Raw genomic sequence first — 21407 nt, 5'->3', positions numbered from 1 at the left:
TGCCGACTTTATATGAGCAAACCCAAACCAAAGTCTAGACGCAAGAGTACAAAACCAATTTATATCAGGAGCCAATGATGGATGACTATAAAATAGTTTAAGGGAAGTGCAAGATGCCAAATTCTTCAGAGAACTTAGACTTTGAGATACATTCCAGAGCAATTGGCTTTCTTTGTACACAGGTGGTGTATCAAACCCATTTGACCATTTCTATTCTATCAAAATATTTGGCAAGTCATTATTCTAGTAGCAATGGCACCCGCGCTTTGCCGCGGAATTTGTTATTGCTAACAAATTACAACCATGAAAAACATAACTGAAATTGAATTCATTTTTGATGAAAGTGAGAAATACAGAGACAAAGTTGGCTATTCTCAAAAAGCATTGAAGGTCTACAAATATATAATGCAGGCTTGGTTCAAAGTACTGTCGAAATTGAACTGAAAACTATGAATCTTAATGATAGTTAAGTATTCTACTTATAAAATTATGAATCTTGTTTGGGAAGTGCAACAGCTTATCAATCTGTGAAGCCTTCTCAGCAGCCTGAGGATATAGTCTGCAAAAGCAATAGGAAAAGCTACATTAACCCAGGGCTTCAATCTGGACATATGCACACAACCAAGCAAAAAAGGAAGATGAAGAAAAAAAGAATGGAGTGTGGTCTACAATGTTCAGTAAGCAAAAGGTTAAAGATGTTTCTGATCAAGTGACAAACTGAAATTTCTAAATAAATAGCTTATAGAGAAGCAAGTTTCTTGTATCACTCAAATAAGTCATTGCACGCACAAAGTGACAAAACAATTCAATATCTTCATTGACACATGAGCATTTTCACCATATCGAAAGTGAGCAGAATTTTAATGTTTGATGTAAATAAAATGTGTGATTATGAACTAAATTGCAGATATGTACAGTAATCAAATGAGGCCTTCACTGGCAAATTGACTTCAAATGAAAATAATAGTGTTATTTATATGCAAAGAGGTTGACGTATTGCGCAGTCTAGTATGGCAAATACCTCGACTTGAATCACAGTGGAAAGAAAATTAAAAGGTTACGGTTTTACATATATCCACTTGAGGCAGCAAGAGATGGATCAAGTTGTGAAGCTGTGAGGTAAAGCCACCAAGTCCATACAGTTAAAAAAAATCACAAAAAACATTACACACTATCAACCAATTCCATAAATCAGACTTTGACACATATTGCGACCAAAAGACTGAAATTGTAGTTTCAGATACTACCAACCTTAACAGTATTGATATTCTTTTTAGTGACCAAAAGAATATAATTGAATGCTATTATTTTCTGATGAACAATTAAATCCTAATGCAAGCCATCGAAAAGTCTGCATTTACACCCTATGTGAAAAGCAAAACTAATTAACCTCTGCCTTGCACTTTAAATTTCTTCAATTGATCCTCACAAAGTATACAATCCAATAACCCAATTCAAAAATGCACTGAACAACAGAAAACAATGGAAACAAAAAGCATGTACGTACATCCTGCAGCAGAATATATGGATGCCATGAGCTATGCGTGCACAGATACAGAAGCAACAAACAGATCCCCTTTTTTACCTTTGTCAACTTTACAAATCTTGAGCAACATGCTTGAGCAATCCATCCCTAAATGGTGCCTTTAGACCAAGAACCTATAAGAATAATCTTAGATTTAGATTTTCATAAGCATGAAAATAAAATATCTTGTAGTTGGAAAGTCATGAAAGAATAATGATTTGAAGGAATGTAAATAACTTCATGAACCTACAATTTTAGCTTTGATTGAGCAGGCAAAAAGAGATATATATATATATATATATATATAGACAATTAGAAAAATATGCCAGAACTCTTCAAAGAAAACAGAAGAAAAAAAAAGGACTTTAGCTGGACTTAGACCAGAATGGCCAGGCTGTAGCGTTGCCTGTCTTTCCAGTCCCAACAAATCTACTCTGAGTCCACACACCGAAAGGTGTAGCATCATTTGTGTGCCAAAATTTTGCAACAATTTTTTTTTCCTCATTTTGAATATGCCATGAATAATTCTGCTGGTCTCAAATTCCTCTAGCAAAGGTAATTTCATAGCACACAACAGATTAAAATGCATAGTACTTGGAGTAAAAAAAAAAAATCAATGTATATGAGCAATTTCAAATCAGCCCTGTAACTGATCTTAAGACTTCCTCCTCTTGCTTAATCATATATGCATGCAATTAATAGGCATAGTTTCATCTATATGATGGACAACTTACCAGATGTGTTCAATGTCTTAATTTCAAGTTCTTAATGCGGAACACTTCATCTCAAAGATTGCTCCATAAGCTGTCAAAAGTGCACAAATTTAGAAGACTGATGAATTCATGAAATTTTGAAATGCCTAAAACTGAAAACATTGTAAACTAAACTCGGAAACCTATCAAATGACCTTTACTGTATTTTTTGAGGTTAAAATAAAATAAAACATAATCTTTGAAACATAGCCCAAAAGTGCAAGCTGGAAATTGCACTGGCTTGATAGACAATAAAATTGCCAGTGGCAGAAGAAGGACAAAAGAAGATCATTGTCCTAAAGTTAGTTCTACATAACCTTGAACAAATCCAAGATCCTCCATCAGCTTGTGGCATACACATAGATAAGAACAAATAAAAGAGCTGCTCCTAGAGAGTCAAAATGCATATTACCCAAAACGCTGGCAAAGCACAATACTCCCCTCCAAGGCCCTCCATCATGATATGACTTTCCCTCATTTCCAAGAATCTCTTCAGCCTGACCTGAATGGATGAACAAACATTGCATAATTAGGTAATAGCATAAAAAAATGAAAATACAAACTTAAAAAAAAAACTGTGTACTAAAATTTGACATGGGGTGGGATTACTATCATATGTCTTCTCGTAATTTGACATGTAGCGGAACCAAATCTTTTCTGCTCACGACTCTCATAAAAGATATCTTTGATTCCTCCCCTATTTCTCAATTCTTTGATTAAAACAAAAGGATTATCCTATTTTGCGATGATACAATTCAACTTAAGAAACATTGAAACAACTACACAGGATAAGAAACAAATGATAAATTAAACAGTGAAAGGATATATTTTAAACTTATAGAGACATCTAATAGCTGCAAAGGTAAATGATCTACATGCTTATTTCCTTCATATGTATATATATGTGAACTCCATTAGTGGCCATTAGTGCAATTGTAATATGAGATAAACGAAAGGGCTCTGTAACAGAGTCATTTTGAAAGACACTTGCATTATATCGGCAAATCTTTGTGATTTCTGCAATCCAGATTACATAGTTCAGTGTCTCTAAGTCTGCCAAGTTACAGTGCAGCTCCTTAGTCATTAAAACTTTTGGTTTTGCGATTTCAGGAGATATTAACAAATGCAGTGAGACAAAATCTCCTCAGCTTCTTGACAGCTTGGCTGAGGAGCAGTGGCTGGTCCGTTACAATTGATATAAGTGCCAATAACAATAGCTGTGCATGGGACGGGACGGGACGAAATTCTGGTGATCCCGGTCCCGGACCCGGAAATAAAACTCGGGACGGGACGGGACGGCACTTTTTGAGAATTGATCCCGACCATCCCGAACCCGAACGGGACCGGGACATCCCGAAAGGAAAAAAAAAAAAAATCTCTCCTGCACTTTCATCAATTTCCCTGTTTTGCATTTCTACATTTCCATTAAAGCAAGCTACAACTAAACCTAAACAAGAAGAAAAACATGATATAATAAGCAAACTGCAACTCAAAGAACTGAAAGAAGACCAAATCTACATAATTTAATAATCCATTACAGTCCACAATTTGACACTTCATTGAAAATGTGCACACAACTAAATGAATTGAACAAAGTTCAAACATCTATCACATTACTAGCTGCCCCAAGCTTTCCCTTGCCTTCTGCCTAGCCATCAGCTTCTTGAATTGTATTCTGTGAGAGATCAAATCAGAATTGTAAACCCACACTCTTGCAGATCAAATCAATAAAAAGACAAATTAAAACATTACCCAGTAAATAAATTGTGAAACAAAAACATAACCCACACTAAAAACACACAATTCTGAAACAAAAACATAACCCAGTAAATAAATTGTTTCCAGATGCAAGTAAAAAATTCAATAAAAAGTATAATTCAAATCTACCTTTTCAAATGAAACAAAAACTTCAACCAATCAAGATAGTCTTCCTGATTGGGAGACTAGAATAAGACGTATCGAAGTATCAATATAAGCAAGAAACACATCCACAAAACAATACAGTCCAAGATTCTCTATCACAACAGCATGCAAGGGAACAAATATACAACTGTGAGTTGCATATAGTGGGCACCTTGTGAATCTAGGGAAGTTTTTAAAAAAGAAAAAGCAGAGAAAATTCTTAAAAACCAACAGTCGGTAGTTATTTCATATCTAAATTCTCATTGACATTTCACATTCCACTCTACCCACCTGCAGAACAAATCTTGTGGGTACTAAAAGTTGGACATCAAGTTACGAGTCTATCAATTGAATTAACTGCCCAAAAAGATAAAAAGATCAAATTCTACCAGCACAAACATGAGGAACACTTCTCAACCTTAGAATCCGATCTAAGCAAGACTTCGACTGAAGGTTGATTGAATACCCAGAATAATTGATTAATTGAATACCCAGCAAAGCAGCAACTTACCAAGCGTCCAAGCAAGACTTCGACTGAAGGTTGAAGAATCGAACCCAGAAGGCCAGAATATGGAAGAGAGCAAAGGAGGAGAGGCTGGAGTGCAAAGGAGATGCTGGAGAGCAATCGAACCCAGAAATTCGATCGGTGAACTGAAATTGATGACCAGGAACTTTGGGAAATTGCAATCGATCGGTGGCTCGGTGCGTCCGCCACCACAGCTTTACTCTCAGACTCTCCGTGTCGGTGATGCTTATGAGCTGAATTGATAGAGGTGAATCGCAGATCACTCGGCCTTGTGCCTTGATGGAGGTGAATTGATCGGTGTCTCACTCGGTTAATGTTGATCGGTGTCTCACACTCTCAGTCTCTCACTGGCTTGTGAACGACAGAACGAGAGGTCGAGAGGAATGAACGAGAGGTCGAGACTCGAGAGTTATCTGCTAGGTGAAAGTGTCCAACTAAAAAACAAAGAAACAAAATGAGTTTCAATACATCGGGACGGGTCGGGACGTTAAGGGATTCCAGCGACCCAAACCGAAACCCGTCCCGTTAAAACGGGACGGGACGGGACGGGCCCAAACAGTGAAAAATTAAGTTTTGAAACCGTCCCGTCCCGGCAATTTTCGGGACGGGTCCGGGTCGGGTTCGGTTTTCCGAGTTCAAGTGCCCACCCCTAAACAATACTGAGAAGAAGACTAAAATATCTACGAAATGAATAGGGACATGAGCTAAGTGAATGGCTGAAGAGGACAATATTCAATTGTGTGTGTACAGTGCATGTGTATATAAATAAAAGGCCAGAGAATACCATAGCATAAAGTTTTTTTATAGACAAAAGGTTAACCCGACAAAGTTGATTGAAAAAAAAAAAAGGGTTCGCTATTGGAATTGTTTCAGCAATGCTATTTTAGAACAGGTTCAGCTGCTTTAGTTGTAGCTTTACAAAAGGTTTACTTCTAGGCCAGTGTAGCAAAATTTGTTACTGGAGTAGGTCTAAAAAAATGGTTGCTCCAATTTTAGTTGTGAAATGCTAGTTACCTGCAAAAGGAACAGCATGTCTAATATATAGCACTAAGCAAGAGGAAACGTTCAAAAAATATTGGAAATATTGGAGTCGGTTTAAAGATCATTATGGCAATTGGAGAACTCATCTAAAGAAGTACTACTAAACTAAAACCAACATGGCAGTCTTGTCTGTAATTGAGTAATCGAGGGTTATACAATTCTGCAGTAAAATGAGTATACCTTTCATGATCCAAAGAGATTCCAAGACTGTCATGAAGTAAGGCCACAGAATATGCTGAAGAGAAGCAATGCTGCAGCAAAGCTTCTTGATCAAATGCTTGATATCTCTATGCTGAAAATTCAACTTAAATTAAATAAATTGTCCTCACCTTCAATGTCTATGTCACTATCAAGGTCTTTTTAGCATCAAAAACCTCATCATTTGAGCTCCTGTGCGTAAAAAAGGCATGTCGTTTCAAGTAACGCATTCTCATTGGCTCTAAACATCCCAGGCATCAACCATCGTGATTTGTCACATTCCTGTTATATAATTTTATATGCAGGGATCGGGTTATATTTCTTATCGATCAAGGTCATTGACACATTATTAGGTTCCAATAAGTTTCATGGAACTCCAAAACTAACCTCATATTAGACACAACTATTTGAGCTCCATGCATCCATTCATCATGTGGCTGGTAATTTGAGGAGGCAACTTCAAGTTTCTTTGGGATAAGTGCTTAGAATGATCCTCTGTGTGAACCTAGAGATTATAACACAACGCCAAGTATCAGAATCATTACATCATGACAACTGCTAGAGAATACATATAACAAAAGGCTTACTCAAAATAAGACGTCTTACTTTTTCATCAATTTTTTTATGTTCCAAATACTTGGGTGCTTCAAAGTTCGTACTGTACAGATTTGATGTCAGCTGCAGTTTTGTTCTTAGTTTGTCTACCACTGTTACTCTGTACCCATTAAAAGAAGTAATGTAAAGAAGCAAACACTGATAGACAAAATTGGGGAGAACATTAACTGTATTGCTGAGCATACCCCTTTCCGGTTTTTTAGATGAACCCATTACCTTTGGCAACTTTTGGTGGCTTGGTTGAGATAATAATCTGATGTTCTAAAGCTTCAGATCATGGAAATTCTGTCATCGGGGTAAGGGCTATTGCCACACTTTAAGTCATGATTTATTCCTCCACTGAAACTTTCAGCTAGTATTTTGGCTGCCTTGATGAGTCTTTTACCAATGACTTCTGAGCAATCTGCAGTGGAGAAACAGCGTTGAACTTTATACAGAACAAAAGATCATTCTTGTATAGGAAACAAAAATGAAAGACCAAAGCATGTTGAATTTGTTAGAGAATTTGTATGTTAGTGATTTTCACGTAAGAGATATAGCTCCTCTGTTAGTCTTGGCAGTACTTAGCTTTTCATATGATCAGTGCACTACCAATCCAAGGGTCCTCCAAATAAAAATTACAGCCAAAGATTTACCATATTTGTTTGATATTCTAAGAGGCAAACAAAGAAAGTATTTGGATTCAATGTATTGTCCAGTTCCCACAATAAAATGGCATCACTGCTCATTATTCATTAACAAATAAAACAGCACATACACAACCCAAATACTGAAGTACATGGCATTTATCAATGTTTATATTCAAATTAAATTATCTTTGATATTCTAAGAGGCAAACAGAGAAAGCAAATATACAAATATTATATGCGTACACAATATGCTATGCAGTATATGAAAAATGTCAAAGTATCAATTTGGACCTATGCTACCTCCAGATTATGAGACTATTATACAGTAAGTAAGAAGTGTTAAAACCTCGACACAAACAAAACTCCTAAAAAATTAAAACCCCAATCAGTTCAAAACCAACGGAAACGGAAAACAAAATCAAAACAAAACCCATAAAAAAGATGAATTGGATGTCGTCACAACACAAACCAAATCAATTCATCCTTCTATTGTTCAAAATTCAAACTAACAAAACTCAATCATTACCTTAAACCACCAATTATGCGAAGATTCTATATGAATATCTCTCTATCCCTGCAGCGAAGCCTCTGCGCCAATCTCTCTGGATACAAAACAAAACGAAACAAACCGATCCAAATCTTGCTATGGACCTCTACTTCGCTCTCAGTGCTTCTGTCTATCGATCTCTCTATACTGAAACCGGATCTCTTCCCAAACAAACCCAGACCTCTATTATCTCTCAGAGTTGCCGTCTCTCTGTCTCTCGATCACCATCGCTCTCACAGTTTCTGTCTTAGAGTTGACCTCTTCTCTATCTCTCGAAGCCTCCACCGGCCTTATCCGTAAATTAATGGTAAAACCGTAATTGAGGCAAGCAGAAAGGGTAAAATCATCACTTCATTTCGAGGCCAAGACGAACAGTGTAGAGTGCCAACCCAGCTTTAATAGAAGAATGCTTCTAGAACATTCAAAACTAATGGGTTTAGGGTTTAGGGATATATGTATTTACCAATTTAAAGTATCAGTTCCAGTTCACACTGATGATAATGCTTTAGGATCCAGAGAAGCTTCTCCAATCTGAAAGCAGATGATAGAAAATGTCAGCAATTAATCAAATTTAAAGAGCAACATATGAAATGTAACAATGAGGTACGCTATTTCTGGCAACTCGAAGATGGATAACTGAATACTGAATTGAATTACTCTCTTCAATTTATGATTTTTTCTTCCCGATAGGTATTGATTTTTTTTTTCCTGGATTAAGCAACATGAAATTCAGATATTAACATAGGAATGTTAAACTCTAGAATCTATTTATTTTGAAACATGATAGAAATTTTGCTGAAAACATATATAATGGAGTAATACCTATAGCTAACTCATATAGTAACTGAGTAAATATGTAGTACTTCTCTCTCATTACTTGGTGTGGCATAAGCAACAAATTAAATGAACTAATATTGGACCAGTTTAAGCTTTGGTTAAGTAATGGACATCTGTGTACAATCTAGCCAACTCAATTGCATTAATAATTCAATTGGTCATGCATTGTAGTTCAACATTTGACTTTTAGGGTCTTAAAAGCTACTGAATTTTATTTAAAGTATGCATATCTGTTAGATTATTTCTGTTCATTGAGATAGAAGAAGAATAATGTAGTTAGCAGCTAGCAGCTAGGAGGTAGCTATGGTTGACCATGAGCACCTTGATGATGTTTCAGAATTCAATAAAAATGACAACATATAAAAATTGAGAGAACAATAGTGGCTAAATAAAGTAGTATCAGAAGAGCAAACGCCACTAAAGTTCAAATGTTGTCCAAAGCTTCTGCTACTATTTTCTTTGGTTTTCAAGAACAGAGGAACTTTACTACTTCAAACCGAGAAAAAGAAGACCACAAATGAAAAATAAGTAACAAAAGCTGGCTTGGAAATTCTAATATCAGTGGCATGGCTCTAGTTTGTAGGATCTCTGATACGATTTCATGTTTCTAATATTAGTGGCACACTCAAAACCTACCTCTAAAATATTACAATCAAATCACTAACATATTATATCCAAAACTAAGAAAACTAAACTTGAAAGAACAATTCAAATATATACTTTATACATCCTAAACCTAAACCTTGAAAGGCTCTACACTTGATTATGCTGACATTTCTATAAATTGTTCTAAATAAGAAAACTCAACTTATCTCAAAAGAATATCGACCAGCAGTGTAACCATACAAACAATTCAGACTTACAGGAGTGAGATATATTGTTCTCTTCCTCCCCAAATCAAAACCGAACAATACCTCAATAAGTTCTTGTCAAATTAGAACCCCACAACAATGAAAAAACAAAGTAATATCATCATGGAAAATATCGGAATACTCTGAGCTACAGAATCAATGAAGGTTTTCAAATGGCCAAAGACTATTAACTTTACCACAAAAACTAACCAAAAATCAAACTCAAATCAGCAAGGCCAATGGGTCACTAAAATCTGAAACTCCGACACAAACAAAACTCCTAAAAAATTAAAACCCCAAACAGTTCACAACCAACGGAAACGGAAACGGAAAACAAAATCAAAACCAAACCCATAAAATAGATGAATTGGATTTCGTCCAACACAAACCCAAGTCAATTCATCCTTTTGTCGTTCAAAATTCAAACCAATAAAACTCAACCATTACCTTAAACCACCAATTAGGCCAAGATTCTATACGAATATCTCTCTATCTCTGCAGCGAAGCCTCTGCGCCAATCTCTCTGGATACGAAACAAACCCGATCCAAATCTTGCTATGGACCTCTACTTCGCTATCAGTGCTTCTGTCTCTCAATCTCTCTATACTGAAACCGCCGGATCTCTTCCAAAACAAACCCAGACCTCTGTTATTTGCTGCTATTCTTTTTGCTGAAAATTTCTTTTTGCTGCTATTCTTTCAACTTTTTATGTACGATAATTTCTATTCCATTATTAGTTGTTCTTAATTGTCAACTGATATTACTTTTTATGTTGCGCAGATCCCTTTGTTTTCTACTTTGACATCTGGGTAGTGATAAGATCATAAATGTACATGATTCTATATTAATTTCTTCATGTTTTCTTAGCTAGTTTTCCATCTATTTGAGTCATTTACTTTATTTTTATGTTTTGTAGGTGTTATGGAGCAAATTAGAAGAAAAGAAGCCAAATCAGCAAATCTGCCTGTGCAGATCAGTCAACTTCAAAGTGAAACTGAGAACAGCTCAGAGCGAGTGAGAAAGTGTGCTTTATATGGTTGGAAATCCTTGGATGTCTAGTTTCTAGAACTTTTAACGGTTCGTCCATATCATTTTTCTACAAAACGTTATGGCCGAATTAGTACAGGAAGGTCAGACATTCCGAGAATCTGATACTTTAACTGAAGTGGCAGCACACCTAACTTGGCAAAGTTGCAAGACACCAAACTTTGACTGCAGCTGCAGCACAATACTTTTGAAAATATGAAGCTCTATATCCACCAATTTTGACAAGGTTGCAGCCACCATTCCTTTACAACAACTATAGCACACCGGTTTTGACAAAGCTGCAGCCATCCATCTTTGACAAAGAAACATTTCTAGCTGCAATAACTAGTGCTAGGAGCTCTATAAAATGAAGGGCTGGAATGAGTATTGAAAAAGGAGTATTGGGAGGGAGATGACCAGATTAGAGAACAGAATGGGAGAGCAGAAGATAGAGAGAGACATTTAGTTTAGACTTATGTCTGCCACACAAGAGGAGAAAGAACGACACCCTTTCTGCCATCATCCAGCTATCATCTCTTCCTCTTCCTTTCTTCTAGTTTGTGTTTTCTTCATAACTATGTCTAGCTAAATACTTTTGTAGCTAGGGGCGATTTCAAAGCCCCGAACATGTTCAATTCATATTAATAATTCAGTTTTTGGTTTTCTATATTGTCAATTGAGTGTTTGATTCACCGTGTCTACAAGATGAATCTTTACTTATTTGCTTAGGTGCGCAACTAAATGAATAAGTTAGGATTCTAATGCTAGGAATAACACTAGATTCGTATATGTCTTGTGTCCATTCCAATTGAGTAGCAAAATGTTTTCGCGAATTACATGTGGCTCAAACCATAGGTTTAGCAAGACTACCAACGTACTTGTGACCCTAGATTTATCCAAACCCTTTTCTTGCTTAATGATTTTGATATGTTAAACTTAGCGAGCTTGTGTCTAGGTTGCATATTTGAAAATAGATTAAGTGGTGAGCTTGTATTCACTTAACGAGGAACTAAGAAAGGGTAATGGGTTAACTCGAGCTTGTGAGTTAATTTCGGGTAAATTCAATTGAGATTTAGAATTCCATAACTGAGCTTTGATATGAATGAATGTGTTCGGTGGTAGAGAATGAACTCTTAGCTTTGTTTCTATTAATAGTTTTAGAATCTTATCAAATCTGTTTCTGTTTGATTAGCTTTCCGTGTTCCGTTTTACGTGAATTATTTCATATAGCAAATCAACTCCAATTGTTATGAAATTTTGTATACATATTGTTCAATGTGTCTTTAGTGTCCTGTAAAAGTTTCAGAAAATTCCATTGAGTCTAAGTTAGTTAATTAATTTATTTTCGTTAACTGTTCAGTAGCATAGTTTATAGTAGTTTGTGACATTTGATTAGCAGTTTAGAAACAATCTTCAGCGGGTAATGACCCTTGCTTGATCACTATATTACCAACGATGATGTTTGAATGCAAGGTTTAAGTTTTGCATCTTTTAAGACGTACCAGGTAGCCAACTGCAACAGTTTCAAGGTATGCTTCTTATTTCTCACAATATCAAATCTTTCATCAATTTGTTTAATGATGTTTAAGTATAACGAAGGTAATCAATTGATGGAAATTATTCTATGCACCGACGGTGTAAGTGACCCAACCCTTATAAAATAATCTCAACCCTTGATATTTATTATCAACTTTATTTTTAATAATAAAAAAGTGTATTTAATGCAATCTAACCATTCATTTATGTTGGTGCAAGTGCACGGCGGTGCTCTGAATAATCTCTCATCAATTGATTTCCAATGAAAAAATGGGCAAATCTATGGACTAAAGCAAGGTTCAACAAAGACGTGAAACAGGTTGCATAAGAGAGAAAACCAAACAGATGCACACTCACCAGCTTTGGGTTTTGTGTGATCAATTGCGGTAACCTATGAAATCATATTTTTAGTGTAGATAGCCTATTCCAAATTCATTTCTAAGGCAAGTCCTTGCAAGCTATTTGCCTTATTTCAATTATTACAAAGAACATTCACTCGATCATTTAAATTCATAGACTTTTTCATTTTATGAATTGCATAAATTCTGATTCATTGCGTTTGGGAAACTGATTAGTTTCATTCATAGTCTGTTTGCCAAATTGTGACAGTAAGATAAATTGCAACTTTTGGTTCTGCTTTTCTGTTGGGAGCTTCTCTCAGTGTCACAGTCTGTTTAGGAAAATTCCCTTTATTTCAGTTTGATAGTTATTCTATTACGTAGTTTTATCGTATAAGGATTATGATGCAGACATGGAGAAGGATAACGAAAATAGAAATGTACATCATTCAGGTCAAAGAATATTAGGAGAGCCAAAGAAAAAGCTTGCTATAACGACTAAATTTATTTTAGTTTCCCACCCAGCTCATGCTTTTTGGTATATCTTAATATATTAAGATTAGTTGCTCTTGATTTCTCATTCCTTCGTTTGATCTTGGAGTGCAGCTATAATTATTGTTGAATTAGGATATAATTTGGTTGAGTTCTCCCATACACAATTACTCTTCTGCAATTTACAAATTCTCAAGGTTTTTCTAATTTTCAAAATTTTACTGCTAGGGATATGGCGTTGTTCTTATTAATACTGAAGAGGCAGGTACCTTGATAGTCACCAATTTTCAGCTTCTTTTTCTGGTAAGTGAGGCGATTTTACCATCTATCTTCAACGTGCATTATTCTTTTTCTGGTATGGAATACAGATTATGTAATTCACACACACATATTATTTAATAAACCTTGAATATAATGACACTGGCGGTTGTGTGACTTCCCAATTATTGCCATTTTGCCATTTTGTCACCTTAGCTTCCTTCTTTTTTTTTTTTTTTATTATTTCAGATTGAGGGAACTAGGAATGTTATTCCGCTTGGCACGATACCTTTGGCAACAATTGAGAAGTTCAACAAAATTGTAAGTTATACTGTCTTTATAAATCTACGTACACTAAATTATGTTCTGGAGGATATATCATCTTCAGTCTCAAATGTATTTTCATCTATAAGTTCTGCTTGGAGAGGTACAGACAACAGTGAAATTAAATTGAGGTAGTTTGCAGAGATTTTTCACATGTTAATCGTTGATGAAAAGTTTCCCCTCTCAGCGATTTCTGTTCAGTTTTCATCCTGAGCTGAGGTCATCATCAGCGTGGTGCTTCAATCGATTTCCCAAGTTTGAGACTTTGTGCATGTGTAAGTTTTTGTCCTTTTTTTTTTCTTTTTCTTTTTTATTTTTATTTTTATTTTTTCTAATTTCAATTGAATCAGGTTTCAATCTTATTCGAGTGAGTTGTTGATAGGTAGAATTTGACTCAGTCTTAAATGGTGCTTGGATATGGTTGGAGGCTAGCCAAGGATTCTTTTGTCCGTCAAGGTGCGCATGTTACCAATTTGTTCTTATTTTGCCTCTCTCTTTGCTAAAACGAAATGCTGATGGACATTGTTTTATTGAAACAGTAGGTCTACTGCTTACCTTCTCAATTAGTCTCTTCTTTTTTACTCAAGACCTGTTTTCATTTATTTGTATGCAGCCTCAGCTCTATTTCAAAAATGTAAATCACTTAGCAAGGACAGAGAAGTAAACAATAACTTTATCTGCTGTGTGTCAAAACTAAGTGAAGTTTCAGGTAAAAGCTTCTATCTGTAGGATAAAGATTGGTTCTTATCTCAAATTTATTGAGTGTTTTGAGTTTTTTATGTTTAGCAACTTTTTGAAGAATCTTGATATTGTTAACTTTTATTTTTTTATGTGCAGCAGTGCAATCAAGTTTAGTTGGATTTGGATAATATCTGGTAATACACCATGTTCCTTTTTTTTTTTTTTTTTCCTTTTTTCTTTCCGGAGATAGAGCAATCTTGCACTTTTGATATATAGAACAATATCTGTATCATATCTGCTGGTGTATTGGACTTTTGAATTTTTTATACACCTGTTTTCATTTATCTGTGCACAGCCTCACCTCTATTTGAACACCATGTTCTTTGTTATTTTTTATTTTAATAATAATAATTATTATTATTATAATTTTTTTCAATCTTATTATTATTATTATTATTATTATTTTTGCTCATACTATTCTGATTTTAGTTTTTGCAATCTGTGTTTCAATGAATCTGAATTCATTATAACATATAGAAAGTATGAGTCAGTTTAACTTTATTTCTGTTTCTTATTTTCATATCTCCTTATATTACAAATTGATTAATTAAAAGATCATGTTAAAACCACAAAAAAAATAGATACAAATTCTTTCAAAATTTAGCTTTTCATCCATCATAATGAAAAAAATCATGAGACATTAATCCAATTGATGACTATACGTTGCAAGTTTTACCAGTTAATAATTCATTTTGTTGCTGCAATACTTGCACCATCCAAATTTACAATTTACTTCATATAAATTTCAATCATGAGTAGTATTGGAGTGTGCTTTGTTTCGTCTGTGTTTATTTTGCCGCACATGTTCTCTAATACAACTCTGAATTCATATGTAAAGTTGCCTTTTATCTGCATATGGGATTCATCGCCTCCATGTATTTATCTTTGTGCTAGCAGTTTTTCATGTGCTCTACTGCATCACAACCTTTGCTTTGGGAAGGCACAATGTACTCTCTCTCTCTCTCTACAATTCATTGTTTTTGTTTTTCTAGACTACACATAAGAATATGGATGTATTGGGAGAAAGAGACAAAAATAGTTGGATACCAGTTTAGTAATGGTAAATTCGTTCAATCTCTTCACTTAAAAGCTAAATGCATCCATTCTTCAACATGATATTCATTTGACTATGCAAATTAATTAGTTAGTCTGCAGGCTGACTTTCTTTACATATCAAGAGTTCCTACAAATTAAGCTTCTGTGGCCTGTACTTTTTTCCTTTTTGCAATCTATAATTTCATCTCAGACACCGGTTGACAAAATTTAAGCTTTCTTAGTCGCAAGAACTTCTTGGATTATACCTTATAGTGTTTGTATTGCAGATTCAGAAAGGTTTAGGTATGCTAGGGATACATCATTCGGAAAGAGTCATTTGAACTTCTGGAGCCAGTCAACAGTTCTGCTTTGGATTGTACGTAAAGCACTACTTTGAAGTTGAGCTGTATTGCATTGTTAATAGGAATTTCTATTTGCAATTGTTGGATTTTACAAAGAATTAACTCAGTAATGCATGGAGTATGTAAAAGCTATGACAACAAGGTTTAAGGGTATTCTCCTTTTCTTATCAGGTGTGCACCGTGTGCTTAGTCAAACAGTTTTTCTGGTTAGATATTATGTACCTGACTCTGAGGCATGGTTTTATCTCGGTAAGTAAAACAGTTTCAAAACTCATTCTCTTACCTTTACGAGGCCTTAGGTCAGACTAAATCTCAAATTCTATGGTTTGTGATTTCAGGCACATCTAGCACCTGAGATCATTTATTCTCATGCTAACGGGTGAGAAAAGAGGATTTGGCAAAGGACAGGAAACTGCGTTCGAAGCATTTTAATTGTATTTGCGATTTTGTTGAACTAGGTTGTTTTCTTTGCTGCTTTTTTGTTTCTGATTGGTTCAAGACATCTACCGTTGCTGAATATATAATTCTATTTCAGTCTATTTGAAAACTAGAGAAATCAGGTTAGGAAAGTTTTTTTTTTTTTTTCCTTGAAATAGGTCAGGAAGGTTCTGTGCAGGGAGTTGGAGAGATATTTTGTTTAATATATGATTTGTGTCCCTGATAATTGATTGTTGGAAATAGTATAATCTTGGGTCAATTTGAAAAGTATTGTGAATCCACACACAACTGTCGGAAGAAAGACAAGGACAATGATGGTTGAAAATTTGGCTATTGGCAGTGAGCATCCCATAAGGATTCAAACAATGACAACAAGTGACATAGATGATGCTTCTGCCACGATTGAAGGGGTAACTGGAGGTAATTAGTTTTGAGCAAACTCTGTATCTCTATTATGTGTGGCATAAAGCCTTTGCTTTCTGTTAGTTTTGTTTCTGTTGCACCAGTTTTCCTATCTGTTGTGGAAATCACAATTCAACTGTTCTCATTCTTCAAACTGCGTTGATTCTGGTTCTCTGCTATCACTTCTTTCTCTATAGTAGTGTTTTAAAAATTTCTTCTATGTGCTCACTTTTAATAATTTGACGCACATTTATGTTTTCTATTTTGTATTTCTCAATCTCTCTACCTTCGTGTGTTTTTTTTTTGTTCTGGAAAAAATGACGAAAATAATGTCCACTTTTGGTAATATAAAAGTATATACATGATATCACAGACAAACTATGCTCTATATCTGGCATGATTCTGATTATGGAAGTTGACCGCAGGTTAACTCTCTTCTATGCTCAGATTCTTGAAGCATCAAATGATGAAGAGGTTGCCTTACTGTCACAGATGTTCAGGTGAAAAGCAAGCACTACTGAATTGTGTTGGCGTTAGCATGAATACGACGACTTTGTCTTCAGATCGGCTAACACCTTTTGTGCATACATACCCAGAGCAACTAAACAACTATTTTCTGGAAAATGCTCTAGCAGCAACTGTAATTAAAGTTAAACTAAGATAGCCTATTTGTTACCAGCTGCTATCCATATTGGAAAGAAGTGATATTGTACTATTTTGTCCTTTATATTCTCTGTCCTCTCAAGTTTAGTTCTATACTAACAATTGGAGGTGATGAACAAGAGGGAGTAGGAAAAGGAACAATGGATTAAAGGGAAGCCTTCAGTTCAGAGTGAAAGTTGCCTAAATTTAAGTACATTTCACGATTGCTATTCACACCCCGCAGCAAAGCGAGGGTACTGTTGCTCGTATAAATAACAAGGCTAGTAAACTGAGCACCGCACAACATATTTGTCCCAATAAGTAAGCGTTAATAACCATACCAAACATTTAAATATAAAAATCACCAAAAATCTAATGAAATATAATTCGCAAAACAAAACATTATCGATCCGAGGTAAAACAAGATTTTGAGGTTGTCCATGAAATTTGCAACATTAGGAAAACTACCGGAATCCATAAGATTAAAGTAAACTACTTCAACAAAATCACATAAGAAAAATACAGCCATCATTCCTCGGTATTGATGGTTGCCCTCTCGCTAACATAGATACCATCAAGAAACTTCCTGATATCCTTGTTCTTGACATGGCATTTCTGTCAAAACAAACATGAGAACACAAGACTCAGCAAAGGCAAGCAGCATATACACGCAAGAAAGAATAAACACATTACAGAACTTGTACAGAAAACAGAAACGAGATATAGAACAAAAAAGAGAAATATATACCTGGTTGATCAGAGCACAAGACCGAGAAACAAGTTCAATATCATTGCCATCCAATATCAGCTCATCCTTCACCTTCTCAGATCGGAGGATAGAAACACCATCAAGCATATCCACCTTTCTCACCTGACAGAGCAACACCATAATTCATCAAGAACAGCACACAATAGAAAGCCTAACATTGCCAACAGTATCAAAGATAGTTCATAGCTCAGTGGAATCCATGTTTAACCAATTATAGAACACAATTGTTTATCATCTAAAAATAAAATAATGACACAAACATAGCATTTATCATTAAGCAGAGAGGCGTCTTGGACAGTTCAAAGAGTGACATAAAGGCTCATCATTCAGAAATGCGAACTTACATAAACCCTCAAGCAACGACTTGAATCTCTTACCCCACATTTGATTTAATCAACTTAACTTCCAAATTCCAATAACAGGATGTCAAATCACCCTTTCTAACCTTGAAAAGAAGGTTAACCATCTACTGGTCCAGCACAGAACATACCACCATCCTACTAAAACAGAACACTAGTTCAAAACAAAATGCAGAGGCCTAAAACAGAAACTACCTCAAAAAAGAAATGCAGAAGCTTCTGCTTTCCCTATACTAATCAGGCGATAAACTTTCATTTCAGAAAATAGTTTGAAAATGCTAGAAAAAAATTGTCATTAATAACTTTGCTATCTTCCATTTTTTCAGTCAAACAAACTCCAATATCGAACCCCTAATCACAAAAACACATTGGCATCTACCACATTGCCATTATCACAGCCTGTAAACAATCACTACAAGCACATTCAACACATCACAACAGTCAAACACTCCCCAAAACATCACAAACCGTTCACCAAACTCGAATCCGAAAACACAATTCCAGATCAAACCAGCAACCAATTCCACAAATCCAACAACACAATGACAGTAAACAAGTAAAACCTTAGGGTTTAGAGAGTATACCTTCTTCTCACCGAGAAAGTTCCTGATCTCAATCGACTTGGCTCCATTAGTGATCGAAGCGTTGATGGGAAAATGAGCGTACACGAACCTCATCTTGTACCGGTACCCCTTGGTGACTCCCGTGATGAGATTCTTGACGTGCGAGAGGGCGGTCCTGATGGCGGCGCTGGTCTTGCGAGTGCCGAACCAGGCCTCGATCTTGAGCTTGCGCTGGCCGGTCTCCTCGTCCTTGATGAGCTGGAAATCAAGGTTGAGGTGCTTGAAGTTGCGGACGAGCTTGCCTCGCGGGCCTTCCACCTCGATGATCTTCGCGTGGACCTTGATCTTCACCCAGACCGGAATGTCCATGGTCTCCGACGAAAGAATGGTCTTCATGATGCCTCGGTTTCTCTTAGGGTTTCGGTGGCTCCGACTTGTGGGAAGTGTGAGATTTCGGAGAGGCAGGAAAACATAGCGGAGCTTTTATATATAAAAAGATGTTAAACCCTAGAGGATCTGAGTCTCTGTGGGCCGGGCCGGGCCTGTTGCTGGTTTAAATGACTGTGTATGGAGTTTCTTTGCCGAAGAAGTTAAGAGCAATGGGTTGGGCCAATTACCCATTGTCTATCAGAAACGAGATAGACATTGTCTTGGAAATTAATGAAGCAACAGAAAGAGACTTTTGGAAGAAAATTTGAAATGACGTGTCTTGACAGACATGTCAAATTTAAAATGGGTCCTTGACCCAAAGCCCCAAAATGAGGGAAAATTATCCCACTTACCCCAACAAGAGATTTTTGTTCTCACTTGCCCATTTTAAAACAAAATGACAATTTCGCCCTAAGCTAATTAATGAATTTACATCGTGCCTCACTCCAAGATCTGAACTCTCTCTCTCTCTCTCTCTCATCCCTCTCCGTTTGCTCTCTCTCTCTCCCTCTCATCGCTCTCCGACCTGCTCTCTCTCTCTCTCTCTCTCTCTCTCATTCCTCTCCGATCTGCTCTCTCTCCGTCTCTCTCTCTCTCTCTCATCGCTCCCGGATCTCCAACTCCGGCGAGGTTCGACCTCTCGCCCAGGTTCCGCTGCAACTCGCAGGTGAGCTCGACAGCGTCTAACCGCTGTCGCTCTGACAACGACCGCGTCCAACTGCTGCAACGCCCGCGTCCAACTGCTGCAACGCCCAGATTCCGTGCAACTCGCCGGTGAGCTCGACCGCGTCCAACTGCCTCGCCGGTGCTGGTCGACTTTTGTTCGGATTCTGCTGCAGCTCGCCCAAGCTCGGCCGGCGCTGACAACGACGACCACGCGACGTCTTCGATGGCCTCCTGGACGTCACCGGTGCTCGACCCAGGCTGTGGCAGAGGAGAAAGGTGATTGGGTGCCCAGAGCTTTTCTCTGGGTGCCCAAATTAATTTCTAGTTTTTTTTTTCTTTTTTTTTTAAGTAACAAGACAGAAGGAAAGGAAAAAGGAAAAAAAAAAGTCTTGAATGTCTATTGCTCTCTAATTGACGTCTATTACCCATCTATTGGAGGGTAATAGACGGCTATTGGGGGGCAATAGACGTTTTGAATTTATGTAATCTCCTTGTTTTTTTCTGTAATCAAAGTTTTATTTGTCTAAATTTAGGGAGATTAGTTCTCATTTTAGCAACTGAAAATCCTATTGGGGGGTAATAGACGTCTATTGGGGGGCAATACATGACTGATGTTCGTCTATTGGGGGGCAATACATGGCTGATAGTCGTCTATTGGGGGGCAATACATGGCTGATAGTCATCTATTGGGGGGCAATACATGGTTGATAGTCGTCTATTGGGGGGCAATAGATGTCTATTGGGGGCAAAAAAAACTTTCCAGTGAAATTTTCAGCAAATTCCGGTGGGCGGCAGCAGGTGACCGGATTCAGGCGAAAGTTGGCCGGATTCCGGCGACCGGTGACCGGACTCCAGAGGCCGGTGACCGGTGACCGGGCTCCGGCGAAGTCTCTCATGGTTTCTCTCTCTTCTATTTTCTCTCTCTCTCTAAGTAACAAAGGGGTAAGGGTAAAATGGTATTAAAAAGAATTAAAAAACAAAAAAAAAATCTTAATGGGGTATTAGGGAAGACCTCTTTAGAGTGTTTTGGGTAAGAGAGAATTAAAAAAACTTAATGGGGTAAGTGGGAAAAAAATCTCTAAAAATGGTGTAAATGGACAAAACCATTTTTTATACTATTGTTTTATTAAAGCTGTGAATATTGAGTTTGACGTATAAGAGCATCTCCAATTACCTTGTGTTAAATTTGAATTTGACAGGTGACGGTTGTCATTTTTGACAAATTTATACTCCAATAGACGTGTTAAATTCATATATTATTTTATTATTATTTTTTCAAAATTTTTAATAAAAAAATAACTTTTCCTCTTTCTTCTTATCTCTCCTCTTTCTTCCTATCCCTCCACTTTTCCTCTTTCTTCTTTACTCTGTTTGCGCCAGCCGTAGGAGCTCAGGCTCTGATGATCACATCGACGAGACCTCGAGTTGCTCAAATAACTGCTCCGATGAGCTGGTGGAAGATTGACATAACCTCAAGTTCGTAGATCTAGTGGAGGTAGTGATTGAAACATTTGAATAAAAATAAATTTGCTACAAAAAATTCGCAGAAAACCATTCACAATTGGAAAACCATTCACTCTTCTTCTTCGGGGTTTAGTCTCCTT

General features: G+C 36.5%; 1 protein-coding gene and 2 long non-coding RNA genes across 24 annotated transcripts; 1 reads left to right on the top strand and 2 right to left on the bottom strand.

Annotated features, from left to right (window-relative positions):
• Nucleotides 1-304: 304 nt before the first annotated feature.
• On the bottom strand, nt 305-10104 carry LOC112184810. Of its 7 annotated transcripts, XR_005804530.1 has the most exons (13): nt 9871-10104; nt 7715-8266; nt 6776-6962; nt 6551-6659; nt 6332-6449; nt 6076-6226; nt 5927-5997; nt 4691-5139; nt 2887-3952; nt 2690-2779; nt 2260-2329; nt 1586-1659; nt 305-559 (listed from the first exon to the last, which is right to left on the bottom strand). It is a non-coding gene; the product is annotated as an uncharacterized LOC112184810 (long non-coding RNA). The 7 variants fall into 7 exon arrangements; XR_002930099.2 differs by lacking the exon at nt 4691-5139 and having other exon boundaries at nt 2887-2987; nt 9871-10096; XR_005804532.1 differs by lacking the exons at nt 2887-3952; nt 4691-5139 and adding an exon at nt 1022-1112 and having other exon boundaries at nt 9871-10096.
• A 128-nt stretch (nt 10105-10232) lies between these two features.
• LOC112184799 lies at nt 10233-17205 on the top strand. 16 transcript variants are annotated; one of them, XR_005804522.1, is made up of 11 exons: nt 10233-11978; nt 13044-13118; nt 13323-13394; nt 13585-13672; nt 13780-13853; nt 14011-14106; nt 14238-14272; nt 15461-15549; nt 15707-15784; nt 15874-16393; nt 16801-17205. It is a non-coding gene; the product is annotated as an uncharacterized LOC112184799 (long non-coding RNA). The 16 variants fall into 16 exon arrangements; XR_005804515.1 differs by having other exon boundaries at nt 12205-13118; XR_005804516.1 differs by having other exon boundaries at nt 10233-12371.
• A 185-nt stretch (nt 17206-17390) lies between these two features.
• On the bottom strand, nt 17391-19112 carry LOC112184789 (60S ribosomal protein L9-1). Its single transcript, XM_024323032.2, has 3 exons — nt 18730-19112; nt 17766-17888; nt 17391-17632 (listed from the first exon to the last, which is right to left on the bottom strand). The coding sequence occupies exons 1-3, from the start codon at nt 19102-19104 to the stop codon at nt 17546-17548; spliced, it is 585 nt and encodes a 194-aa protein (XP_024178800.1). The 5' UTR covers nt 19105-19112; the 3' UTR covers nt 17391-17545.
• Between the last annotated feature and the right edge of the window lie 2295 nt (nt 19113-21407).

This window comes from Rosa chinensis, chromosome 1 (assembly GCF_002994745.2).
Source record: "Rosa chinensis cultivar Old Blush chromosome 1, RchiOBHm-V2, whole genome shotgun sequence".
In the NCBI taxonomy this organism is placed as follows: domain Eukaryota; kingdom Viridiplantae; phylum Streptophyta; class Magnoliopsida; order Rosales; family Rosaceae; genus Rosa; species Rosa chinensis.
The sequence above is the reverse complement of the archived record's forward strand: the minus strand, read 5'-3'. Positions and strand labels throughout refer to the sequence as shown.

Excerpts from the sequence above, each read along its gene's own strand:
- LOC112184789 (XM_024323032.2), bottom strand. The coding sequence starts at position 19,104 with ATGAAGACCATTCTTTCGTCGGAGACCATGGACATTCCGGTCTGGGTG. Across the intron at positions 17,889-18,729 it reads ACTTTCTCGGTGAGAAGAAG|GTGAGAAAGGTGGATATGCT; the intron begins GTATACTCTCTA and ends TTGCTCTGTCAG. Across the intron at positions 17,633-17,765 it reads CTTGTGCTCTGATCAACCAG|AAATGCCATGTCAAGAACAA; the intron begins GTATATATTTCT and ends TTGTTTTGACAG.